At 34.3% G+C, this 21,101-nt stretch overlaps 2 protein-coding genes across 2 annotated transcripts; one reads left to right on the top strand and one right to left on the bottom strand.

The window, feature by feature from the left end:
* Positions 1-4,327: 4,327 nt before the first annotated feature.
* On the top strand, positions 4,328-6,769 carry LOC116027834 (uncharacterized protein At3g28850-like). Its single transcript, XM_031269593.1, has 2 exons — positions 4,328-5,545; positions 6,542-6,769. The coding sequence occupies exon 1, from the start codon at positions 4,418-4,420 to the stop codon at positions 5,501-5,503; it is 1,086 nt and encodes a 361-aa protein (XP_031125453.1). The 5' UTR covers positions 4,328-4,417; the 3' UTR covers positions 5,504-5,545; positions 6,542-6,769.
* An 8,074-nt stretch (positions 6,770-14,843) lies between these two features.
* Positions 14,844-17,421, bottom strand: LOC116027751 (NAC domain-containing protein 12-like). The gene is made up of 3 exons (XM_031269490.1): positions 17,125-17,421; positions 16,286-16,560; positions 14,844-15,623 (listed from the first exon to the last, which is right to left on the bottom strand). The coding sequence occupies exons 1-3, from the start codon at positions 17,294-17,296 to the stop codon at positions 15,126-15,128; spliced, it is 945 nt and encodes a 314-aa protein (XP_031125350.1). The 5' UTR covers positions 17,297-17,421; the 3' UTR covers positions 14,844-15,125.
* Positions 17,422-21,101: the final 3,680 nt, after the last annotated feature.

Genomic DNA, 21,101 nt, shown 5'->3' with positions numbered 1-21,101 from the left:
GGATGGAACCACAGATTCTTGTCTCGGGCTGGGCGCAGAGTTTTACTAAAGACAGTTTTACAATCCCTTAGAACATATGCCATGGGAGTATTTTTACTGCCCAAGAATCTAGTCAAGGAAATTGAGATTATTATGAACTCGTAAGGTGGAAGGGAGGAGGAATGATCAACGGGGGCATTAACGGGAAAGCTTGGAATCTTTTATGTAAACCAAAGAAATGGGGTGGTCTTGCTTTTAAAAATCTCCATCAATTCAGCTTGGCCTTCCTGTGCAAGCAGTCTTGGAATCTAATGTAAAAACCTAATTCCTTGGCCTCCAAAATCTACAAGGCAAGATACTATCCAAATATTTCCTTCCTTCAAGCAAAATCCGATGCTAACCCCTCCTTTATTTGGACCAGCCTGGTTGCAACTCAAGATACCATTCGCAAGCACACAAGATGGAGGATTGGGGATGGAAATCAAGTTAAAATTTGGTCCGATAATTGGCTCCCAGAGATGTCTAATCCCAAAGTAACATCCTACTCCTTTCCTTTAATGGAAAATGCAGCGGTGGCTGATCTAATTGATCCTATGGTCCAGAACTGGGATGTTGAATACATTAAATCAGTGTTTAATAAGAGAGATACCGAGCTTATTATGAAGATTCCCCTCCCTAGACAGCAAGTACAAGGCAAGATCATATGGGGACCTGAAGCTGATGGGAAATTTTCTGTTAAAAGTTGTTATAAAGCTATCCATGGAGAGCTTCGTGAAGGTGAAATTCAGAACTAGAGTGGTTTCTGGCAAAGCAAGATACCCCAAAAGGTAAAGACTTTCCTATTGCAAGCTTGTACGATGTGTCTCCCTACCAAAGACTTGTTGAGATCTAAAAGGATCAATTGTGATGATAAATGCCTTCTATGTTCACATGGTAAGGAAACTATCTTTCATCTCTTTGTGGAGTGTGATTATGCCAAAGCCTATTGGAATTGTTTGGGAATCCATAGTCAAATAGAAAATACGTTGAATTTTCATGACTAGATTAGTATCATGACAGCCTCCCTATCCAATGATCATGCACGTAACTTGTATATTGTTTGTTGGAAAATTTGGGGACTGAGAAACAACATACTATGGAACAATCACACCATGGATGCAGCTAGTTTCACAGTTAGGAATGCTCAGATGTATCTCACGGATTGGACAAAAGCCAACAAAGTAGATCAATTCCAAATTCAAGAAGAGGTGACTGAGGTGCGTGGTAAAGTGGACAAAACTGCGGCAGGGCTTTCTGAAGTTGAACATAGACACGGCCATCAACAAACAAGGTTCTAGAATGGGTCTCGGATGTGTTCTAAGGAACGACCAGGGGTGTTTTGTCGCAGCAAGAGGATCACGTTGGGATGGACTATTGAGCTCCATGGAGACAGAGACCATTGCTATAAGAGAATCCCTGAGTTGGATAAAGCTTCAAAATTTTGATAACACCATCATAGAGAGGGATTCTCTACAAGTGGTCAAAGGTTTTAACTCCATGTTGGGAGTTTCCTCTTTTCATGTTTTGTTAAATGAAATTAAAAATTTGATGAGTATGTTTACTCAAGTTAGTTTATCTTTTATTAAGCGATATGCAAATCAGACTACTCATTTGATAGCTAGGCAGTCGCTGTTTCCTTGTCTGATTGCTTAGAGTGATTTGTCAATCCTCCCTCCTTCATCTATAGTGCTCTTTCGTCGGATTTGAATTAATGAATGTTTTGGTTTTCAAAAAAAAAAAAGCGCTTACTCCTATAGGTAAACTGTTGAATCAAACTAACTATAGCCACATACAATGTAACATCTCTAACACAATTGAGGCAAAAGAAAACATTGTTATGTGACAAAATCTTTTTTTTTTTTTTTTGACAAAACGACATAAGAATAAGAGGCATAAATCTTTCTTCTTTTTTTTTTTTTAATGTAAAAATAGATTCCCTTCTCTAGTTCTCTTGTTATTATTATATATATGCTAAAATATTTTTTGGGAATTTAATTAAGATTTTTTAATTATATAAAGTGGATATTTGGATATGTTGTTATACTTTAAAAATGATGTTAAGGTTCAAATTTTTAAATAAGTTGTGTGTTACTAATAGCCAACTAAGACTTACGTTGTTGCCAAACTTAATTTCCAGTCACTACAATCATACTTAAAGTTAATGGCCCGTTATTAATAGAGAAATATTATGGTAGAAAAAGAGACTACGTACCTTAAAACTTTGAATTCGAATTTCGAAATAATTCACTAATTAAATATTGTTATACTTTTTTTTTTAATAAACAAAATATTGTTATACTTAATTTACACTTGATAGAATAATATGGGTCAATCACATCTAAGTTGGTTAGACTATTAACTTCTAAGTTGTAACCATAAGGTTACAAATTCGACTCTCAGCGGGAGTGACGTCGAGTAGTAGTTGCGGGTTTCTCTCGTCATTCTATATATACGTTAATATGAAACATTATAATTGTACTTTTAAAATATATATTTATAATTTTATCACGAATTTTGTATTGATGAAATATTATAATTCTACTTTATAAAAATATAGGGATAATAGTAATTAAAAAAAAAACCTTTAAACTTTACACGATAAAGCGACCTTGAACTTTTAAAATATACATTTAAACCCTCAAACTTATTAAAAGCAGTCAAATAAATTCAATTAATCGGTAACTAACATGTTACTTGTAAAATTACCATTGTTGACCGTTGTCGGTTGTCATTTACTGCCGTCAATAACAACATCACGACCACAAAGTCGATTGCCGATTGACCAGACTGGGAGCCTTCTTTCAATTGAAAAAGAAGGCGACTAGTCCGGTTGCCTTCTTGAAGAAAAAGGCAATTGTTTATCGATAAGTTTCCCCCTTCCTTTTTTTTTTTTTTGGTTTGAACCCCTATTAACCAGCTATTTCATGTAGATAATTCGTTATTCAGTCTAAATGCACTAAAATAATAATTTTAAAGATTTAATTATATATTTTAAAAATTTATTCCCCTAATTGATCTATTGTATAAAATATTAAAATTCAAATGCGATCTTTTTCCCAAAGATATATTTACGCAATGCGTTACTCTATTTGTATCTTAACAGGGAATGCGGCGCGGGGCTTGGTGCATGGTATTCCAAGATGGCGGAGCATGTATAATGCAATGTCACGTATAACTTGGCATGTTAATAGGTTGTCGGAGCTGTAACACAAATCATGTGCTGTTACGAAAACGACAAACTAATTAAATTCTGTCCAACTAATTAAAGTCCCAACTCCAGTACACTGTACACCACATATCATATCACACCCCTCTTTCCTCTTTACTGTGTCCATCTCTTTTTACTACGCTGAGATATACTGTAAAATATTTTTTTTTAAATATTCAATTTAATAAATATTTATCGTTTCTCAAAAAAAAAAATCATTTTATTATAACAAAAAAAATTATTTAACATATATTTATACATATTTTTTGAGTACTATTGACTTTGTTACAATGCATTATTGCTCGAACTCACAACCTCTCATATGAAAGTGCAACTTGGTGCCATTAGACCATAATATATTGATGAATTAATTTCATATTTAGTCTGACATTTTAATATAAAATTCTCAACTAATAATCAAACAACATTTTTGCACATCACCTTCATAATAGCTTATATTTACTATACTTAAGCATGTTTCTTTTCTTACCCATTTTTTTTTTTTGATTTTCATTGGAATCTTCTTTCGCACTTAGATAATTTAGTCAGAACTTAGGTGTTTAGCGTTGTAATTTCATATATTTTTCATAATAAAATCGATGATTGATTAATATCAACTTTAACAATTTTATCGTTGAAGGAGTAGTGATATACTTTTTCATCATCAATATACTGAATTAGTAATAATGTGTCAAATTTGAAAATAATTATAAAAGTTAAAAATAAAGCGTGATTAAATTAACTAAATCTAAAAATATTATAATACCATGTAATACATTAACTAAATTTGGAATTATTTTTTAAAAAAATTGTGATTTTTTTAAAAATTGAACATTCGTAATTTTTACGATTTAAAAAGTAGGAGTGCAGAATAATAAAAGATACAAAATATATATTACATGGTAAAGAATTATGAGTATTTAAAAAAAAAAAAAAAAAAAGCAGAACTACAAAGAGAACATGAGAGAGTAGATTACGGTTTTAGAAAGTACGAGTAGAAGTGTAGAAAGTTGTGAGCGCTAAAACCCAACTCCATTTCAAAATTGAAACCGCCATTTAAAAAAACAAAAAAAAAAGATTCGTCAGTCCAAAGTCGTCGTCTTCATTCAATTCTTCATCGCCCATTCCAAAGCTTTTCCTTTCTCCGCTTCACACTCATCTCTCTCACTCACTCTCCGCATTTACTGGAAAATGGGTTGCGTTTCCTCCACTCTGCTCAGCCGCGACGAAGAGTTCGCGCAGATCGGCGGCTCCGCCGGCCTCGGCCACCACATTGTGTCTCTCACCTCCACCACTTACGGCCTCTTAACACTCGATCCACCGGCGCCGGCGTCCGACGACGATGAGGAGGAGGAGAAAGAGAAGGAGAAAGCTTCTCCTCCGGTGCGTACCACTGCGCCAGTTACGCCCATTCCTCCTACACGGTTCAGTCTCGGCTCGCTCTTTGCTAGCCCGTTGCTCTCCGAGCCTAGGCCGCTCAAATTCTCCGAACCGCCGTCTGAAGTTATAAACTCCTGGGAGCTAATGTCCGGCCTCGATTCAGCTCAGCAGGCCAGCAATAGCGCAGCTCAGAGCTTCCGATTTACTCCTCTACCCTCCACCGCGGATTATAGCTTCAGGTTTTCTCCAATGTGTCCGAAGCCCTCGTTTAAAAACGAAAATTCAAACCCTAATCTCTCCTCCGGCGAAGAACCGAAGGTTCTAAAGCCACCAACCTTAATCGAAGCCGTCCTCGCTAAGAAATCATCCAATTCCAAGTACGAAGGGTTCGAGGACCTCTGCCCACCAAATGGGGAAAACAAGGTGGTGATATATACGACGACGTTGCGGGGCGTAAGAAAAACCTTCGAGGCTTGCAATGCGGTTAGATCCGTGATTGAGGGCGCTGGGGTTCTGGTCTGTGAAAGGGACATTTCAATGGACAAAGGGTTCAAGGAAGAGCTTAGGGAGCTAATGAAGGAGAAAGATAGCAGTGAGCTAATACCTCCTAGGGTTTTTGTGAAAGGGAGATACATAGGAGGAGCTGAGGAGCTACTAAGGATTGCTGAAGAAGGGGGATTGGGAGATTTGCTTCAAGGTTTGCCTAAATTGAGAGCTGGGTATGTGTGTGAAGGTTGCGGCGGGGCTCGATTCTTGCCCTGTTTTACATGTAATGGAAGCTGTAAAATGGTTATGGCGGTGAGGGAAGATATGGAGCAGAAGCATGGTAGGACTGTGGTGGTGAGGTGCTCTAATTGCAACGAAAATGGCTTGGTTCTTTGCCCCATTTGTACCTAGAAGATGCATCTGTGATCTGCCATAAGTTTTGCTGCTTGCTTGGTCAGTTTCAAACTCCATCTCTTATTACTGCTAATTTAATTAGTGAAAATGTGTCTTTTGTGCCATTCAAGATTTGTGCTTCGTGTTTGAATTGGAATGGTTACTGTTCTCAGATTTGAATTCTCTCTTTGGGCAATTTGAATGTAATAGACAGAGTCTAGTTAACCAAAGAGAGAAGGTTCTTGCTGTGGGATAGTATTTGCTTGTAGATCTGCACCATAAGGCCTTCAATTGTCAATGATGCTGTGTTTAACTCTGTATGGTTGATTAATTATCACACTTTGTGCAGCTTAGTACTGGTTTTAAATCATATTATGATCGACAATTCCGGCCTGCTACTGTTCTTCAATTTAGAAAAATTGTTTAGGTGTTAACTTGATAATCACAAGGTTACAAGTTCGACTCCTACTGAGAGCAATTTATTGACTTTCTTGGTTTGAGTCTGTAATTATGGACAATCTAGGCTTGTTTAGTATTTTGTCGGCGGCTATAGTCACAAGGCGGGGTTTAAAAGGAGGCAAAGTCATATGGAAGGAGGCTGCGACGCTCATATGGAAGGAGGCTGCGAACGTCACCGACAATAACCAAAACCAAAAAAAAAATTAATTAATTTTCCAAAAAAAAAAGATTAATTTTTTTTAAAATTTTTTATTTATTGTTAACTTGTTTGTTACTTATAAATTAGGTTTAATTGCATAATTTTAAAGAATTCAAGTGATTGAAACTTTTTAAAATTAGAGGCCTAATTGCTTTTATCTTGAAACTGTCCAAGTTACAGATAAACATAATTGAAGAGTGTGTAGTAAAAGATTAAACTTTATATTTATTTGCAAAACGTGTAGTTGAATTTTGCATGTATCACTTGCTTGAATACAATGATACTAATAAATGTTATAATAAGTTTTTTCTATTCAAGTTAACATTACTTTATATTCTATCTTATGTAGTTGTGTTATATGCAATTATGCTTATGATATTGCCATTTTATGATGTCAGGGCTCTGTTGTACTTTGGAGCATAGAGAATGGACTTTGCATTTTAAAAAGAGTGCTTCAAAGAATGGGATTTAGCATTTTACCCTCATCCTTTGATATTGAAGAACAGTTTCAACTGTAGGGGGGCAAGGACTTGGCCATAAATTTTTTTTCTTTAATTTGTATCAATAGACAATACTCCGATCCATATGTAAATTACTTGACTTAAAAATGAATTAGTAAAAAATGTTTCTATTGGCAAAACTTTCTTTTTCTAATATATATATATATATATATATATATCATACAATTGGTATCAGAGTTTTCTATCATTTCTTTTAGCTTTGCAACTGATAAGAGCTCGATATCTTGTGACTTTGTTATTAAAACTACCATATATATTGTCATGTTTCATCAGCATAGTTCAAATCTTTTTTCAACCATTGCACCATGCATCATCTTCAATGGTGTCTCCAAATAATCTCATCTTATTCAACATCAATAAGACTAGAAAAATACATTTTCTGTAAAGGTCATCTCGCACTAATCGTACAACTTTCTCAACGATTGTAACTTGGACTACTGTGCCTAATCAACCCCTTTTTGACACATTTAAGATGTTCCAAGTCTACTTTGTCGACTCAGCACCAATTAATTGTCCAAAAATAGAGTAATTAATTCTTTGGTGAATTTGTCCAAAGACTAATTGATCTTGCCATATAGCGATTGAATGAGCTCTATTTGATAGATCGGGATCAACAAAGCTCCAAAGATTTTAAACTTTCAAATGTGTGGATATTATAATTTGTAAATAATTGTAATGTACTTTCTCATCTGATTTGAGACCATTTATACAATATTGAAATTCATTATTGTATATCACTACAAGAAATATCTTGAGATTAGAAGGTTGATAGGCTCTGATACCAAATGATATACGTGTGCATACACAAATATATATATGTATATATATATATATATATATATATATATATATATATTTATTTATTTATTTTACATCATGGTTCATATAGTTGTATGGATTATGAATAAAATAATATATTTTTAATAGGGGTTAAAGATAAATTATTATATATTGAATGTATATTTAATAGTATACAAAATGATATACCTTAAACACTCAATAATATATTTTTAAATAATGTACTTTTAGTACATAAATAACCTTTAATATATTAATAAAAATGTACATTAAAACATTATCCATGATGATCGCAGTCTGCAGATGAACCAATCGTTATACCCTGTACCACGGTGCACATAGCAATGTGCACCACGTACGTAAAACGACATCGTTTTGGTGTTAGTGGACGCGGACGCGAATGACTCCAGGGAATTCATTATCTATAATACACATAATCATTATCTAGAATACACAAAACGTTTGCCTAGAATACACAGAATGTTTGTCCAGAATACACAAAATATTGACACACAATACACAGAACTCATTCTCCTAACATTCGAATGCACAAACACATCACAACCTGTGTTAATAACATGAATACACAAAATATTGACACAAAATACACAGAACTCATCCTCCTAAACATTCGAATGCACAAACACATCACAACATGTGTTACTAACATGAATACACATAACGGTTGCCTAGAATACACAGAATGATTGTCTGGAATACACAGAATAGTAACATAAATACAGAGACCGACCGAAACGGAAAACGTGATTTCTAAAAAACGGACGATTAGTTTACAATGCTCAAAACGACGTCGTTTAGGTACGTAGTGCACATTGCTATGTGCACCGTGGTGCATGGTATAATTTGCCCAGATGAACACTACCAACCAACTTAACCAATGAACCTATCATAATTGGCCCAATTGCCCAAACGTTTAATTGGAAAAATCCAATGAAGTCCAATAATTATATCAAACTTGCATATTAATTGCACATGTAATCCGGCCCACTTGATCACACTTCATTTCTTTCAAAATTTTCTTTCTATCTAATGGAATATGGGAAAATTATTCTCTTGCAAGGTGAATTCAACACAATTTATATATTGAATGCTCATAATTTATATACTGAGTGTTCACAATTTGAGTTGTGAACATTCAATATGTAAATTGTAACAGGTCTACCTTGTAAGGTGGACTCGGTCCATGGTATAACTATTGCCCTCGGCAAATTATTATGTGGACTCGGGTTCACCTTACAAGGTTGACCCGAGTCCGAAATATACAATTAATATACTGAATGTTCACAGTTTATATGTTGAATGTACACAACTAAAGGCCACATTCGCTACATGCGGACATGTTGGGTTGCTTTGCCTATGTGCGGGCCTAACTAGGATTTTGCTCGGCCGCCTTCACTACATGCAGGCATGTATGGCTTTGTTTATTTATTTATTTATTTTTGGCGTGATACCTCGTTGGGCCGCCTTTGGTACTTGCGAGTCAAGAAAAGATGATTCTCGGCCGCCTTCCTAACCTGCGAACCGATGAGCCGCCTTCTCTGCTTGCAGGCTCATTGGGCTACCTTTCCTACATGCAGGCCCGTTGATTTTTTTTTTGAAACGTGATGCCTTGCTAGGCCGCCTTCCTTGCTTGTAGGCCTAGAAAGGATTATTTTTAGCTTCCTTCTCTACATGTAAGCCAATTGATTTTTTTCCTTTTTATTTTCTTGAGGCGAACAAAAGATGTGAAATGTTTTTTTTCTTACCTCCTCAAATTGCTTACCTAGCTTGTGAAGCCATTTGGGTGTTGTTGTTTACTGTAGCGTCTCCTGTCTAGACTACGGAGCTTCCAACTTGCGTCGGGATCACTTATCTTGTCTACGAGCCCACTAGCACACCATTTTTTGTTCTGTTAGCAGCTTGCTTAGCCTACAAACCCAAGTAGAAATATATATTAGTATTTTGACAATACAGAAATATTTTTCTTACCTCCCCAGGCTGCTTGCAAGCCCACCAAGGTGCTGTTATTTAGTCCAGGGCCTTTACCCAGCCTGCAGGCCCTTAATGAATGGGGTATAGTCGATACTCTCATCGATGGGTTCCTCGTGAATGGGTTCGGACTCCCTCCATGACGGTTACCTCATTTTGGCCTTAGTTGCGGCCTCGGGCCCCTTGCATTGGGGCTCTTCAATTCCTTGGCGGTGTCCTCCTCCCAACTCGTGAAGTGTTGAGTCGGGTAAGGGGATGATTTGCTTTAGCGTTTGGGTAACCGACCAACTATCAAGACAGGCCAAACTGCGCCCCCACGGCCCCACTACTGATGAGCAACCCACTCGCTGATGATGTTAGTTGTTTCTTGGGCTAAAGATTAGACGCTATGTTTGACTCCTAGGTGACCTTGGTTGGTTTTGTTGACGAGAGCTTCTCCTTCATTGCCTATTGTGCAAGTTGAACCTCTCATGTTTCCTGGTTAAGGAATTGACCCTCACAAATTGAACCGACCCCTGTCGTGCCCGCTAAGGTGTTCTTGTAGGTTTCGGGAATGCTCGTTTTGTGACTCGACTATTTCGGTGTATCTCAAGTCCGATTGCGTAAAGAAGAATGGTAAAAGGGTTAGAAACTAGGAACGCATGTTTTATATAGCATTCTCCACATACGGCGTCAATGATGATTTTGTCAGGACCGGGTCCACTATAAACCAGGTATAGGTTCGAGATACTGGCCTAAATAATAAAAATGGACCATCACTTTGGGCCAAGACTTTCCGAATAAAATCGGCCCCCGGGATCCCATGGCTCCATCAGCAATTATTACTTATATTTTGTAAGTATTTGGTGATTTTATGTGTTTATTTTAATTTTAAAAATTAAATTGAATTTATTTTTAATTTATTAATTATCATAACATAAACTAATGTTATTTAACTGAATTATTATGTATAATTGTTCTAAACTAATCAAAACTGTCGTTATATCAAAACAAATTTCATGTAGTGACCGAACACTTATAATCGATTAATATTAAAAAAACCATATTAATTGTCAATCAAGTTTAATATTTTTTAAAAAGGTTTATGGGTGAATATAATGTCGAGTTGTATCATAATGTGATTTCACCTTTATTTCGATCAAATAATTTGACATTAATTTTTATTCATTAAGCACTTAATTATTACGCATTGCGCAAATTTATAACTAGTAATACAATAATAAATGTGATCAAAAGTTCCAACCAACCAATTAAAATGTGTCAAATCGTAGGTTGTTATCGAGAAAGGGTTGAGGTAAAGTGTTGCTATCATCAGTACAAGTTTGAAGAGGAACAAATAGATGAGATGAATGATGGATGTAATTGTGATGATTAAGAAGCTAAAAAGGGCATTTGTTTCAACGAATGCACAAGTAAATGTGGTTATCGATCAATGTCTAAACGTTACAACATCCACATCAACATGGCCTGCTCTTCCTCTATGGGAATGATGGCCTGCGAGCTAGCTCACACCCATTAGGTATTTGATGATTTTGATAATTAATAATGTGAAATAATATTCTTCAGTTCTTACATGTAACAGGTATAACCTACCTTAATGCAACTTATTTGCAGCTATCCCTTCGTTTTCCCCAACCTAAAATCCAATTTGGGTCATTGAAAGATGATATGCATTTATTTGAAGTGTATAAATGTTACTTGTGGAATTGAACTTGACAATGAGACATAATTTTAACGTGAAAATCGAAAAGGAAAAATTCAAGGCCTTAATTTTTGACCTGGTGTACGTATACATGTACATGGTAGGTTGTTCGGAGGTCATTGTTGGGACTCTATTTGGTCTTCTAAGTTTGAGTTAATCACCTATGGGTCTCTTTGAGATTTTTTGCCAGCTAAAGTCATAATGCAGAAATTTTCAATTAGTCTTTAGACCCACTATTAATTTATACTTAGAGTACTACTGACTCTGTTATAATACAGTATCTGTTCATAACTAACTACTTTCTCAACCTACTGAAGCACAAAGAGGCTCAAACTCACTCCTTCCATATAGGAGTACAACCGGGTGCCACTAAACCACAAGGTCTTGACAGTCAGTCATTAACTTAGTAACAACAAAATTTCAAATTTAATTTATTGTGAAAGTTATATATTAATTTTTTTAATTTGTACTGATCAGCTATGAATAACGACCTAAACTGATCTACTTTCTTAGCTTGTGTTAACTCGAACCCTATACCATGCTTTGCGGGGGCTCTTGTCCTTTATAAGTGACGATGGTCGCCAATATATTGAATCTTTCAGTAAAGACAAAGCTATTGAATAATTAATGGGATTGGGTCAAATGGATTGGAGTATGCACTGTTAATTCATCAAAAGTTGAGATTGACTTTCGTGTTTTACCTTCTTATGACTACTCATCAAAGTGCACAAATGTTTTAACAGGAGTTCCAGTGAAAATGTCTTATGCCATTATTACATTAGATCACCTCTAATATATTTTCATTATCAACCGACCATTTAGATAACATATTTGCATTGATCTTGTCTTAAATTTTCAAGCCCAAACAACATATATAAAAAACACATTATATACATACATTTGAATATACTATAATATAACGCTTAAATCAAGATACTAATAATTCTATTACAAACACTAATGCAATAGTAATGATTGTGAAACAGATGTAAGACTGATAGCTCTTTTTTAGATAACGCTTCCCTACTATGCACCGATACAACATTTAAATCAAGACTCTAACACTACCATAAAAGTTAACTCAAAAGTGAGGATTTGGCTCTAACTTAACCACCACTCCACAATTTTTTTTTTGTTTTTTATTTTTTATTTATTTTTTATTTTTTATTTATTTTTTTTGGTAGTCAATTTGCAAACCTAATCCCTAAATTCATGGTATCGTATGATATTTGTATACAATGACAAAAATTATGGACCTGTTTGGTAAATGACGGTTAGCTGATAGCTTTTTGAATTTTAGTATTTTGGAGTTAAGAAAATTAAAAGTTGATTAACAAAATACTTATATTGATTTTTTAATAAAATCAAACAATTAATATTGGTCAGATAATTCAAAATTTACAGATAAGCTGATTATTATTTGAATATTTGCATATAAGTTCTGCATTCAAAGTTCTGTACATGTTAGATAACTTAAAAACACTTATATTGATCAACTATTTGTAAACTGAGAATTATTTAAATGAAATAAAATATACAAAATTTACATGCAATACTAATTGACATTGACACTTTTTACACAGAAAGACTTTTGAGATTGTACCGATTACTCTCAACTCCTCTACCCAGGGTATTTTATATATAACTAAAAACATAAATAATTATACCTATTCAATTTTATAAAATGTACGTACCATGCGTTTAATACTTGAAAATTTTTCATAAATTTAGATATAATAATTTTATGTACTATATATATATAGAGAGAGAAGTGCTAAGGTGAGAATGGATACGCAAAAAAGAATTGAGAATCAATTGCAGCCATCTACGTGTCCAACTTTAACAGATCACGTGTAACTTTAAAAAAAAAAAAAAAAAAAAAAAGAAGAAGAAGAAGCGGTGACATTTTCATAAATAATTCAAACTTTGGTGCAAGTAACACATGTTAAAAGTGCAAGTAACTGGTGCAAGTGTGCAAGTAAAATCACTTAAAAGTGCTACCATTTTCACTTAATAGTGCAATAATTTACCTTTTTAATGTTGGTGCACTTAATAATAACATCTTTCACATTGGTGCACTTAAGGATAACGTTAGGTGCAACTAATAATGACGTTATGAGTACTTAATATTGATGCTCATTGTACATTATTTGTTGCACTTTTAATACATTTTACTTGCACTTAGGTGCATTATATGAAACTGTTACTTGCACTTTTAACACAATTTACTTGCACTTTAAAGTTCGATTATTTATGAAAATGTCACCACATTTTTTTTAAAGAGTGTTTCTGATCCGTTAAATCTGGACACGTGAATGGTTGCGATTGGTTCTAAGTTCTCTCCTGGACGGTTGGTTCTCTCCTGATTCGTCTGCTATATATAGCATTATCTATATATAATAATATAAAAAATGTTTAGTGACCTAAATTTCGTAAAGTGCGGTGATTATTAGCATTTCACCGGTTAGCACTACGACAATCGTATCCATTTGGAAAAACACAAATATCTGAGGTGCTGCCTTTGTGAAATCTACCAAATCATGAATCCAACCCAATTTTTTTCATTTCATTTCCATCATTAAATTATCAACTCCAGCGTGCATGGGTCCACGCCATCAACCAAAACCCCCATCTTAACCTTTTTGTTCTTCAACTTTTCCCTTTTAGCATGTGCCCAACAAGTTCAACCATGTATACATGTTACTTTTACCTACAATTCAACTTCTCACTTTTTTACTTCAACTTATACCATAATGTAATTATAAATGATTTTTTCATATAATATTATTGGACTATTGGTAGTATAGCAAATTAGGCCGAAATGTAGGGATTATATTTGTATTACACTCGGTAGAGAGAAGTAGTAGAGAATAAAGTTTATTATTGACCTGACTACAAATTAGGCACTAGCTCCCGAGTTGGCTACATATTGTGGTCAACCAGTCGAGCAGTGTAATAGTGTAGTGTACTTAGAAATCTAGGACAGTCCACACTAGCCACGGTGCAAATGTAGGTCAACTAGTTCAGTTTTTACATCCCTAATTAAGCTAGTTGCCTAGTGTATTTCTTGACTTGTTGAATTCGGGTTAGTTATTAAAAAGCTAATCTTGAATCTACTAGATGAATTTTTAGGTTAATTAAATTGCTCTATAACCTCGTCAATCATATTTCAATATTTATTATATTGAATTCGAATTAATTAAATCAGAATTGAATTTCTTGTGTTTTTCATTTGAACAGAGTTTGACAATATTGCCACGCTATAAATGTACAATAATACATAGTAAAATATGTTTCCATCATATATAGATCAGATCTCATTGCAGCAAATTCTTAGCATGTGATAAAGGTTTTAAGATATTCATAGACAGTATAATTAACAATCAAATTGGAAACATCTTTATGAAGAAAAGATATGGTTCATGAAACCATGTCTTCCCAAGATTTCCATCTAACAAAAATGTTTATCATACCAAATCTTTTTTTAATCAAATTTTATACCATTTAATTTAATTAAACAAAAATATTGACGAATGGGTCTGAGCCTGAGTAGGGACGGTATTGACTTTTTGTGCTATAATAGGTTGAAAAAATAGTTATAAACAGTTACTAAATTGTAACAGTAGTACTAAAAAAACAAAAATATTATCACTTTCCAATGTTTCATATCCATTAACTAACCACTATGAATTAGCAAGCCAAACAAATCAAACTTTATATGATCGAGATGATACAAAATTCGACACAAATAGCATTACAATATTCCTAATTAAAGCATATTATGCATGCATGCATGGTTACATACATATATACATATAGTGATATACAATCATATATGTATCTATGTATGTATATAAAACAAAAAGTATATATATATGTGTATATGATTCTATCAATCATATATTATTCTGACTTCTAGCCATAGGTATATATAATTACTATATGTATGATACTACAAGATAACAGGTAAATCTATACAGACAAGTGAGATAAGGGGTCCATAATAAGTGTAGAATGGGCTTGAGAGATCTGATTATGATCGTACGGTCGTAAATCATCCACCGTCGGATGCGCTCCATAGCAGTCAACGGAAAAGTCCACGCCGGCGCCGGCGCCGCCGTCGTAGCAAGGGTAGAAGGGTTCGGTGTCGGCCAACATGTCGTCGAAGGGGATGATGTGGGAGATGTCCACGGCGGTTTCGAGCGGCGGCATGTGGAGGAATTGCGACGGCGGCGAGTTCTCGCCGGCGGCGAGGAGGATGTTCTTTGTTTCTCCGGCGTGGGGGTGTTTGGACGATGAGGATTTTCCCATGTAGGTGAGAATTTGGTCGAGAACGCCGTCGTTTCGTTGGTGGGTCTGAGGATTATGATGATACTCCATGGCCGCCTTGTGGTAGAGTTTCTTCTTGAAAACTTTGCAGATCACCCAACCTTCATCTGGACCACTCATCTCCCCTACCAAATTTGTACCCTGCGCCCATATAATCATTATATTTATCAAAATTTCATATTTAACAAAAATTCTTGATTACAATGCTAATCCATTATAGTTGTAATACCAAAAAACTAGATAATTATTAAAGCTAGTCCTTTGAGACTAGAATAGAAAATAACAAAAAATCCTCAATTAGGGTTTCATTATTTACCATGATAAAAGGATAATTATGTGCTAATTTCTAATGGTCCGAGGACTAAAAATGAAATTACGAGGGGTAAAAATTTTAAGTTCAAAAGTAAAAGTAGCCATAGGACTATTAAACATATATTTGACAAACATTACTTTCATTCATTAGCAGAGAACAATTTCCAACCATTATGAATACATTCAATTCGAAATTTGATTCATGTTATTAGTTGGATACTAAAAGTGAAATATTACTGCCCCAAATATATATTATAATAGAAAATATATTGGACGTCAGGCCAATAACTTACCAACTTCGCTGAAATTTTTCTAGAATTACTGGATTTTTTCAAGGTAATAAAAAGGGAAAAGTTACATTAAGTGGTTTTATCTTTATAGATGCAATGTCAAACATTGTTTGAAGGATCAGACAAAAAGTTGACTTTGTTCCAATAACCAGACAAAAATATTTAAAAAAAAAAAAAAAGAAAGTAAATGTAAAAACTTACAGTGGCATCATGGGAGGTAATTATGTCGTCCAACCTATATTCATGCATGATCCAGTCGGATTTCTGGCCACGAGGAGCTCGACCTTTGTAGAACACTAAGGTTTTCCTCAAACCAATTCTTCTACAATTGGACTGTATCACTTTGTCTCGCCCGGTAGCTTTCCAGAATCCGGCAGCCGTCGCTCGATTTGTCCGAGTTCCGGTCGGATACTTCTTGTCTTTGTGGCTGAAGAAGTACCACTCATTCTGTGGGGTTGATCCTATCTTACACTTCTCTGATCAACCATAAACAATTAATTAATTAATTAATTCCATCAATATATATAATACCACAATATATATATGCTTAATTAATTAAACTCTTCACTACATGAATATAATGTTGGCTAAAGAAGCATGGTCTGCAGCTACCCTGGTACTAAACCACACATTAAGATAAGATACCACAAATGTTTGGTAACTAAAATTGCAATTGAAATTATCACTCCAACTGTTGCACTCTTCACAAGGTCATTTGGATAAACGATAGCTAAAGTCATTTAAATGTTTTATTACTCCAGTCGTAAAAATTTCAACAGAGTAATTCAGGTTTACTAGACGAGATTTTAAATTTATAATCTATTCCCAATAACCCTAAACTAGCAATAATTTAAGGTGGAAGCTAGGAATGAAAGAACTAATGATATGGGAGGGAAGGGGGGAGGAGGGGGGGTTCTTCCAATCTCAATTTGAAGGTAATATGAGGAAAGCAATTATATTGATGAAGCTAGATAGGGTGAAAAGCAAAAAAGCAAAAGTTGAGAAATAATTGAAGAGAAAGGGAATTAATTACTACATACCTTGAATATCCCAAGGTTCAAGCTTGTTAAGATCAACTTCAGGAATAACATCAAGATCAATCTTCTGGGAGGCAACCTTCTTCCTCAAGTAATAGTGAAGAAGCTCTTCCTCGGTGGGATGGAACCGGAATCCAGGAGGCACCTGCGACTCACCATTAACACTTAGATTCATGTCTTCAATTCAATTCAATTCCTAGGTTAACTATACTATAATTTAGTTTTATTGTTGTTGTTGTTGATGATGATAATTATTTAAGGAAATTAGGAGTAGCTAAGGAGGAGAAGAGGATAAGTATTGGTGAGGATGGAGAAATGGGGGGGGAGACATGATGATTTATATGCAGTTGGGGGTTCGGACATAAAGGCTCCAAAAATGTGCATGAAAAAAGTTTTCCATCCTACATTGTGGTCAATAGTGTACTTAATTTGCACTAATGGGGCCTTTTCCTACCTCTCAACTAATTAATTTTTTTTTTTAAAAAAAATTAAAATTTATACAAATCAACCACCGCCACCACATTATCAAAAAGACAAAGAAATATGGTAACTACTCTGTGCATACTAGAAGCTGCACAAGGAGACGGAAGTTAAGCACAGAAATTAATATTTGATAAAATAGGGACTCAATCCCTAGTTTTTCTTTTCAAATTTTACCTATGTGACCAATTGAGCTATCCATGTAAACAAAGATTCCTTACATTCAGGTTTATTAATTGATTATATTTACTATATTATCCATTATTTTCTTTTTGCATTATCTTGTAATTAAATATCAAAGATATAATGCAAAATAATATAATATATTTATTTAACAAGTGTTTTATTAATACCATGGAAAAAAATAAAAAATAATTTGAAACCAATCATATTAACTACTTAGGAAGGATTTGTTGACAAATAGAGTATTCGAATAACTCAATAAGGGTATGTTTGGTTCGCACATGAAAATCGAAATGGGATAGGAATCAAATACTTGGTAATGGATTTTGGTGAAAGCTAGTATTTTGCATGTTTGGTAGTAGGGTGGAATGAGAATGATTATCAATATTGATGTTTGGTTATGTATGATCCTATAATGGGAATAAATACTTTAAAAATACAAAAACAAAAAATTAAGGCAATTGATCCTAATATAATGGCATTCAAAGCACTAATATGAACAAAAAATCAAAACAAAAATTTAAAAACACTAATTCAAACTTAAAAATCAAATTAGCAATATAAGATGGAATGATACCTCTTTTTAATTAAGGAATTGAGTTTTAATTGAAGTGGTAATGAAATCTCATAGTTGTGTTTTAAAAAGTTGTCAACCAAACAATAACTATGATTTTGATTCTTATTTCTAGTGTGTAAACCCATGAACCAAACGCAACCTAAACTACTTAAAAACATCCCTTAAACCAAAATTTCCCTAAACCTCTTTCCTAACTCTTATGCTCAATATCAGGGGATAAACATTCAACTTAGCTACAAATCCATTATTCTATGTAAGTTGCATAAATCAGTGAATTTAAATTCAATCAATATATGTTTGTTATATACATATGGTTTAGTTTATTCAATTGGCTATTACTAGAAGAAAATGACTGTTTAGCAACAATCCAAAAATTGTCACTAAAAAAGCTTCTTCTTTTCTTCAAGACTTTAATTATTGTAGAATTTTTCGAGGAGCTTGAATTGGTCCCTTTGAAAAACAGCTCTGATAATCAATTGCCGAGGAGATTCCTAAAATCCTAGCTAACTAGTGATGACATAATGCAACCTTAGTTTGTTGCTAAATTTGTTGCCTTCCTTGTTAGCCAGCCATGTCATTTAAATATTCATTAGCAACAAATCTAGTTCGTTGCTAACTTTGTCTCTAAATTTTATTTTAATTCCTCGTATGTTTTTTTTTTAATTTATAAAATTATTACCTATTTATTGTTACAAAAAATGTGGAGAAATAAAGTTATACCATATCACAAGTTATGCAAGAAGCTTCTTTAGAAATATGTAATAGGTTCAACGGAGAGAATATATTATTGACAAGAATTGAACTTGTAACCCCCTGTTACGAGAATTATACTCCACTCATTTGGTCACCCTTTCGAGACTATATTTCGTGTTTTAGCCTTATTCATAGGTGCGTTAGTTTGCCCTGCATAATAAGTTTGGAGTATTGTTTTCACACAAAATTAATGATTTTTTTGGGTATCTTGTGTTTCTATTGTTTATGCTTTTCAATATGTTACTTTTTATGTTACAAAATTTTCAGCTGGTTAATATATATACTTTTTATCTTGTAAATTTTCTTTATTTGTAATCTAATTTTTATTTTTTTTACATGATGAACATATATATGTTTACTCATGGATTTTTTAAAAGTGGGAAGGTGGTCCTACACAAAGGTATAGGGTATAGGTGAATGGTTTCCCTAGTCAAGTGGGTGGGGTAAGAGTACATCAAGAGAAATCTGACCCTTGAGCTTAAAATCTTAAAAAAAGCAACCTTAAACCAACACTATACCTCTTGTCAATGGTGTTAGTTGCGAAAGGGAGAGAGAGAGTGAGAGGGAGATTGAACTTTCATTTCAAGGGACAGAAGGCCATCATGGTTTATGGAAAGATAGACAAGAGTCAACATTGACTTATGGGAATGAAGGAGACATAATAAGGATATTAAACTGGCTAGGGCAGTGTGCGTTGTTACATAATTAAAATTCTTTTTTTTCCGAGTACTACATAACTACTTTCTCAACCTATTGAAGCACAACGAGTGTTCATAGCTACCGACTCGACTGAGGCTCAAACCCACTCCCATCTACCTATTGAGTGTTCATAGCTACCGACTCGACTGAGGCTCGAACCCACTCCCATCTACCTATTGAAGCACAATCTACTGAGGCTCGAACCCAATCCCATCATCCATGTGAGAGTGTTAATCGGGACACCGGGTGCCACTTGACCACAAGGTTAAACTTTCGTTTGATATCATTGAATTTAATAAAAACTAACATAAATTTAACTTTTATATGTTATGATAAAGTCCAATCCCCGGATTCGATTCCCACAAGCGACGATTCCCCCTGGGTCAGCTCCTATGCCTCCCGGAGCGAGGGCAGGTGGACTCGGACCGTTAAACGGAAGAGAGGTCAAAATCAAATGAAACATGCGGATGAATGATAGAGATCAAATGCGGAAGAGGTGTCCAGGTGAAACATGCAGATGAATGATAGCCATTGATCTTGTCAAAATCAACATTCAGCAGGATGCACACAGATTAAAAAAAAAACATGGTGGTATTTTGGTCATTTTATGTATTCTTGAAACTTATGGTGCGTATTTTCTGTACTTAAGGTGCATCGTTTTAATACTTAAGGTCCGTCAATTTAACACTTATAGTGTGTCAGTTATACACTTGAGAACTTAAGATGCATTATTTGTTGAAACTTAAGGTGCGTCATTCTAAAGCTTAATGTACGTCTTTTCAAAGCTTAAGGTGCGTCTTTTTCAAAGCTTAATTAAGGTGCGTCCTTTTAATATTTAAGGAGCGTCATTTAAACATTTAAGGTGCGTCAGTTATACACTTAAGGTGCATATGTTCTCTACTTAAAGTGCGCCACTTTAACACTTAAGGTGCATGATTTTACTATTTAAGGTGCGTTATTTTTACACACTTTGCTTCTTTCCTCTCATCAGGATTTATCTTCTTTTTTTTTTTTAAAGAAAGAATTTCATTAATTTGAACCGTTAATTTAGATTTGATCAACGACTCAGAGCTTATCGCATATTTCACCTGGAACCTCCTTCGCACTGCATCATCACTATATAAAGAAAGGATGACTTTAATCAATTTTTTTTTTCATAAACCGTTATTAATGCAATAATGCTACATATAGCCTGTAGGCTCTAGGCTTCTAGTCTTTTTGTCTTTCGTTGTATTTATTAAACAAAATATAGACAGTGACAAGGGAAAAAAAAAAAAAAAAAAAAAAA

The sequence above is a fragment of the Ipomoea triloba genome, chromosome 8 (genome assembly GCF_003576645.1).
Source record: "Ipomoea triloba cultivar NCNSP0323 chromosome 8, ASM357664v1".
In the NCBI taxonomy this organism is placed as follows: Eukaryota; Viridiplantae; Streptophyta; class Magnoliopsida; order Solanales; family Convolvulaceae; genus Ipomoea; species Ipomoea triloba.
The sequence above is the reverse complement of the archived record's forward strand: the minus strand, read 5'-3'. Positions and strand labels throughout refer to the sequence as shown.

Bases quoted from the DNA above. Each gene is read 5' to 3' on its own strand.
- LOC116027834 (XM_031269593.1), top strand. From the start codon at position 4,418: ATGGGTTGCGTTTCCTCCACTCTGCTCAGCCGCGACGAAGAGTTCGCG.
- LOC116027751 (XM_031269490.1), bottom strand. From the start codon at position 17,296: ATGAATCTAAGTGTTAATGGTGAGTCGCAGGTGCCTCCTGGATTCCGG. The intron at 16,561-17,124 runs GTATGTAGTAAT...ATGGTTGATCAG, and splicing joins TGAACCTTGGGATATTCAAG to AGAAGTGTAAGATAGGATCA. The intron at 15,624-16,285 runs GTAAGTTTTTAC...ATATGGGCGCAG, and splicing joins TTACCTCCCATGATGCCACT to GGTACAAATTTGGTAGGGGA.